The sequence below is a fragment of the Alosa sapidissima genome, chromosome 18 (assembly GCF_018492685.1).
Source record: "Alosa sapidissima isolate fAloSap1 chromosome 18, fAloSap1.pri, whole genome shotgun sequence".
NCBI classification, from domain to species: domain Eukaryota; kingdom Metazoa; phylum Chordata; class Actinopteri; order Clupeiformes; family Clupeidae; genus Alosa; species Alosa sapidissima.
Genome location: NC_055974.1, coordinates 20,216,080 through 20,222,679, shown reverse-complemented (window position 1 = coordinate 20,222,679; position 6,600 = coordinate 20,216,080). Strand labels below are relative to the sequence as shown.

Sequence of the window (6,600 nt, the reverse complement as noted above, 5' to 3'; positions counted from 1 at the left end):
GTTCACCTTTTGAAGAGTGGAAAAACCGAGTGCGTCGAGAATGACGACTACCAAAGCTGTGCTGCTGCTGCTGCTGTGGACGGGTCTGGCTTCGGCAGAGAGCGGAGGAAGCCATGAGGACTCTGCAGGTGCAGCCATAGCCCCCCTCCCCCCCAGGCATCCCAACAGCCTGCCCGAGATGCAGGAGATGCTGATCGAGATGCGCGGTGAGCTGGCGAAGCAGAAGGCGGAGATCAGGCTTGCTAAGGCACAAGTGGAGGAAGAGTTGGAAAAACTGAAAAGAAAAAACAAAGTTAACAGGATGTGCTTTTTTTAATGTTTTTAATGTATAGGATGGATCTCTCCTGAACTTCTGCTAAACTGCTACTGATCTGTGGCTCTTTTCTGTTGTTGTTTTCTCTCTCTGTGTGTGTGTGTGTGTGTGTGTGTGTGTGTGTGTGTGTGTGTGTGTGTGTGTGTGTGTGTTGTTCTCTGTGTGTTTGTATTCTTGTGTATGTGTGTGTGTCTCTGTGTCTCTCTCTCTCTCTCTCTCTCTCTCTCTCTCTCTCTCTGTGTTTCCATAGAACTAGAATTGAAACTAGAGGCTGTTGAGGACAACAACGCAGACTTGAACAACACACTAAAGCAACTTCAGAACATCAATGAAGGTAAACATCCATGCATACATACACGCAGTGAGTCATGGGTGCAGCAAATAAACAATATATTTAAGCTCACTGTACTCACTGTACTCAAATCTCCCTATTAGCCACTCCAGGTATGCACACACACACAGACAGAAAGACACACACACACACACACACATACACACACACACAGACACACGCACACACACACACAAACACACACACACACAAACAAGCAAACAAGCCATATAGGTTGATCATGTAGCCTTCCTGTGCCATAGCCTACTGTTCTTTCTTCCATAAAATAACTTGAATTCATATGTTAACTCTATTATCCCTTCTACTTGTCCCTATAGTCATCGTTAATTTCGGGCTCATCATTTTCAGCGGGGGACTGGCTGATCTGCTGCTTAGGCTACTTTTGTTTTTAGGCCTATAGGCTACTGCATACACAGATCAAGCTTGAGTTTTGTTATCAATATTTGCATAATATTTGCAAAGTCTATGAATAGCCATATTGGATGATACCAAAAGGCTAATATTTTAATTCATTTAATATGTTACTTGCGAATAGGTTGACAACGCTACAAGGTCCAGTAGGTTATTAGCCCAAGTACGCCGTTATAATCATGGCTATCTCTCTTTACCAGTTGCCACTTATGTCTGTCCTCTTCAAAAAAAATTGGAAGCATGCCACATTTGGCAGCATTTCCCTCCAATACTTTTCGTCTTTTTTACCTGGCCTTTTCAGTCCCTCATGGCATCTTTCTACCATCCATCCTCCCTGACGCTTATTACTACGGTAGGGCCGGCCCGGCTGGTATTCGAGAAAACTTTTTAGGAAAGACGGGCTATATGGACCCAACCAATTAACTCTTCTTGGGAGGGGAGAACAACCCATGCAGAGGCTGGGGTGTTAGGCATGGAATGCGAACGTGTGTAGCCAACTTTAAGAGAAGATAGATTAACGTGACAAATGCCAATATTTTTCCCTCGACCGGCCCAAAAGTGAAGCGGCCCACCGGGAATTCTCCCGATTCTCACACACACACACATACACACACTCACTGTCTCCCACTCTGTCTCCCACAGAGAGTAAGGTGGCTTTTTCAGTCTCCTTCTCAGTGTCATCTGACATCCACATCGGACCCCACGACACAGATATCACCCTGGGCTTCAACCACGTCTTCAGCAACATTGGCAACGCCTACAGCGTGCGCTCAGGTAAGACAGGAAACTCATCAGCACTAATACATATTCCCATGCAAGTCAATACAATCCCAACACAGCTATGTCTGAAATCCACTCCAATCCCAACACAGCTTTCCACTCAGTTCACTCCAACCACAAAGCATACAATCCATTTCAGCTCTAACACAACTATACATCCAATCCACTACAGTGCATAGGTACAGGGTAACACAGGTAAAACAATGACCCTTCAGTGTACAGCTGCTCTTGTGAGTTCATGTTTTTTCAAAAAGTCTTTGTAATTCTTCAGTTTAGTCATCCAGCTATGAATTGTGGCATACTAGATAGCCACATGCTCTGTTGTAGTGTATATCAGTTGTACCCTAACTTATTGTCTGCCTTGCAGTGATTTCTGCAGTGTAGCCTAGTACAAAGTGAATGGAATTTAAAGTTGATATTCCGACCAGCACAAATCATGGCTGATTCTCAATGCAGTGCACTACGTATACTAAATTGTCCAATTGTGGGACACTACCTAATGTGGGACACCTAAGCTCCAGTGGTGGGTGTGGCTCTTTCCCAAACTAATGAATGTCAGTGAAACTATGGGAAAGCCAAAGCTGTAGGGTTCTGTGATCAAAATTGGATGTGGATTTAATGTGTTGTCCTCACATTGTAGCCTAATATTTAGTTTATTAGTTTTGTTTGGCAGGGACCATGCATAGAATAGCTTCTATACCAGGGTTAGCTAAATAGCTAATTTACACCTGTAGTCCCTGGGCAGGATGTTCAAGCACAGTAAAAACATAAACAAACACAGACATGAAAAGACAACAAGATAAACATTACAAATAGAAGAAAAGCTAAGTGAAAAACAACGATCAATGATCACAAGCTTGATTGTCCTTCAGCCATGACTTCAAAGACATTTTAAAACATTTAAAACTTAAAGAGTCTCTGATATGGAGTGGGATTGAGTTCCATTTTCTAATTGCTTGATATGAAAATGCTGATTGGCCAAAAGTGGTCTTTTTGAATGTAGTGTAACAGTCTCCTCTCATTGCAGCCCTAGATACCCTAACATTGTCTCTACAGAATGACACACATTGCTTAAGTGGGGGTGGTGCAAGATCATGGGTCAATTTGTACATCAGGCACATGTCAGAGAACCAAATAAAACTGTCAAATGTTAACAGGCTATGTTTTTTTATAATAGTACAGTGGTGATAATTTCTTGTTTTTTTATCAAGCACTTTCACAGCCTGTTTGTATAGAGAGTACAAGGGTTTCAGAGTGGTCACACCTGCCTGGGACCAGCTTGTAGCACAATAAGACAAATGGCAGAAAATCATTGAGTGCATAAACAGTTTAGCAGCATGTAAGGGTAAATTATGTCTAATATGTCTAAAAGTAATCAAACTCGCTCTAACATTTCTAGATATCTTCTTAATATGCTTTCTGAAATTTAAATTGGAATCAATGATTATGCCCAGGTATTTAAAGTGGTCAACAATTTTGATCACCTCTCCTTTGACCAAGATGTCGGGTTGTTGCTGTGCATTTCCCTTTTTAGAGAAATACATAGCAACAGTTTTACTTACATTTAGAGTCAGACAGCTACTAGTTAGCTAATCTGACACTTTATTTAGGACTGCAGTAAGTTTTAAAGCAGCCTGTTCTCTATTTTTGGCATGTGTATAGATTACTGTATCATCCGCATACATTTGGATATTGACATCTGGGCAAATCAGAGGGAGGTCATTAATATATAGACTAAATAAAATTGGTCCTAAAATTGATCCCTGTGGGACTCCAATGGAACTGTTGGCAAAGGAAGAGCATACATCATTAATTCTGGTGCACTGCTTCCTTGAATCTAAATAAGACTCTATCCATGTCAGAGCTTTAGTGGAAAAATTAAACTTTGACAACAGAACATTATGATTTACGGTGTCAAAAGCTTTTCTGAAATCAAGGAAAACAGCACCAACAACACCCCCATTATCAAGGCTGGATTTAATTTGCTCAATAAAGTAACAGTTTGCTGTCTCAGTTGAGTGGTTCTTTCTAAAACCAAATTGCATAGGGTGCAGTGGAGAATGGCCCTGATTTAAATGGTCCATCAACTGGTCACACACTATCCTTTCACTCACTTTAGAAATGACAGGGAGTATACTGATAGGTCTGTAGTTGGTAACATCAGTTACTAGCCTGGCGAGCCAGACCCACATTAAAATGTAGGGTCTGGGCACTCACCGTTCGCAGTGCTCAGTCCGAGGGGTGGGATAATCAGTTGCCTTTCAAATTCCCTCTGCACGCAATAGGACGCAATAGGATATTTGTTTTCAAGTAGCAGGGAATTCAAGCCAAACCGTTGCAACTCTGCCATCAATCATTATGTTAAGCCCACCAAACGACTCTATACACGATTTCAATTACCTGATTAAGTTTCGATTTCTGGAGCTCACAAGCCAACGGAGAGTTGCTAGACTAGCCCTGGCAGCAAATGTAATGTAATTGCTAAATCTTGCACAGAATCAATTAAATAAGTATTAAACTCAGAACAGATTTTGACTTTATCTTGTGTTAATGTGCCCTGTACTTGTAGCTCAAGCCCCTTATCTCTGTTACTATTATGATCCTTTTTAAGGACCATATTAATGTTTTTCCAAGTTTGCCTGCTATTTCCTTTGGAGTCCTTGATAATGTTGATAAAAAAAAAAATGCTTTTGATTTTCTAAGTTCTTTTACAACTTTGTTACGCAATTGATGAAAGGTTCTATCATGGGCTAACCCAGACCTAACTGCAGTTTTTAATGCATAGTCCCTCTGCCTCATTAAAGCCCATACTTGTTCACTGAGCCAGGGCAAGTTTTGCTTTTTCCTAGAGTAAATGATATTTTTACTGAATTCACTTTTAAGTTTGTTAATCATAGTCATTAAGCTCTCAGAAGCATAATCAACACTATCTGTGGCAACTCCAAGAAAGTTGTCTGACTTGGCTTTCAAAATCATTGATAAGCCGTTTTGGTATGACGTTAAAGACCTTTTTACTTTCCTGTTGATACTTAAACCTTTGCTTAGTTTCCTAGAAATCAGTGTCAAATTGTGATCTGATAGCCCAGTCAGAAAATTAAAAGTTTTAGTTATTCTCTCTGCCTTATTACTAAATATTAGATCAATCTGTGTTTGGGACAATGAAGTGATTCTAGTGGGGCCTTGGACTAATTGGGTTAAATCAAATTGGTTTGTAATATCTTTGATTTTTTTTTCTTTTTGATTTCTCCATCCAGTTTATGTTAAAATCGCCAAGTAGAATTAGTTCTTTGTTTCTGTCAAATTCTTTCAAAATATTTCTCAAGTATTCATAAAACTTACAATTAGATGAAGGTGGTCTGTATATACAAATAACAGTAAAAGACATGTTGGCAGATAGGACCAATATAGCCTACTACAGAAGTCCGAACAGCAAAAAATGTCCCCCATTAGGGCAATCCACCCCTAGTAAGTGACTGAGTGAGGGGACATTCCGAACACAGCTTTGGTCTCCATGTTGTTCTCCTCCGTCCCAGGTATTTTTACGGCTCCGGTAAGAGGAGTGTACCAGTTCCAATACCACATCTTTGCCGGAGGCTCACACGGTGCCGGCGCCAAACTAATGAAGAACGGCGAACAGGTGGCGGCTGCCTACAACCACAAAGCGCCGCACGACATTAATACCTCCCAAGGGCTGTCTCTGCTGCTGGAGAAAGGCGACGAGGTGAGCCTGCTTCTGGAGGCGGGCTGGTGGGTGGCGGCGTACCAAGGCCACCTCACCACCTTTAGTGGACAACTCCTCTTCCTCATGTGATGAGGTGGTGTTTACAAACACACATATCACATACATCTCCTCTTCCTCATGTGATAAGCTGATGTTTCTAAACACACTAATGTACACACAGAGACCTGTAATGCCTTCACAGACCACCAGCGGGCTGTGAATCACTGGTTGAAAAAAACCTGATGTAAATAAAAATTAATAAATAAGTATTGAATACAATGATCCAGTGGGTTGTGAGCATGGTAATTTGAAATCTAGGTCCGATCCACATCTGAATGCATACTTCTCTGAGCCTTGCCATGAACTAGAGCTTTGCCTAACTGTTGTGGCAACTCTGTTAGTCTCTCTTATCCGTATTGTTTTTGTTTAGGCTATCTTGTGCGCTAAGGTCGCAGTTAGATTCATTGGTCAGTAGTTAGAACTGATTTGTGTCTGTCGCTGGCATTTGTCCATCTTTTAGATGACAATGTTTGGAGGGGGTGAGGGGGGCTGGGCACCACTGTTTTGAAAGTTGAGGGTGACATGTGTCAACCCCCCTTTCCACCGCTTAATAACGCCCCTGCCTGTGGGCACTCGGACCCAAACATACAGGCACCGCAACCAGTGGCCCCACAGTACCCCCTGTTTACATTACTTGGGCCCATTTGGCTTATTGATCCATGCTTTCTGATGAAAGAATGGTGCAAATGTGTCACAGATACATTAGAGATTCATAAATATGCAAGGAATTTCTATCAGAGAGTTTATCAACCACTCAAAAGAGTTTATTCAACAACATTCGAAAATCACACTGTGTTATCCACATTAACAATATGTACACTCATCAACACTCTAGGAACCATTTAATACCACTGATATTGTTAGAAACATTGGACAATAACCTTCATCATCAAACATGAATTCTGTGTTCTAAGTGGCTTTTTTACCGCATAGCGCCAGTATCAGTGAGGTATAGTGATAGAC

General features: G+C 41.4%; 1 protein-coding gene across 2 annotated transcripts in view; it reads left to right on the top strand.

Moving 5' to 3' along the window:
- The window catches only part of LOC121689658 (complement C1q-like protein 4), a 5,927-nt gene extending 68 nt beyond the window's left edge, over positions 1 to 5,859 (top strand). Inside the window, exons 1-4 of one of the 2 annotated variants that reach the window (XM_042069667.1) lie at positions 1 to 206; positions 564 to 647; positions 1,719 to 1,850; positions 5,390 to 5,859. The exon at positions 1 to 206 is cut by the window's left edge and continues 68 nt beyond it. In XM_042069667.1, coding sequence (XP_041925601.1) covers positions 41 to 206; positions 564 to 647; positions 1,719 to 1,850; positions 5,390 to 5,667 — 660 coding nt within the window. In that variant the 5' untranslated portion in view covers positions 1 to 40 and the 3' untranslated portion in view covers positions 5,668 to 5,859. Of the gene's footprint in view, positions 294 to 563; positions 648 to 1,718; positions 1,851 to 5,389 lie in introns of both variants that reach the window. The other variant, XM_042069666.1, reaches the window with a different exon arrangement.
- Positions 5,860 to 6,600: the final 741 nt, after the last annotated feature.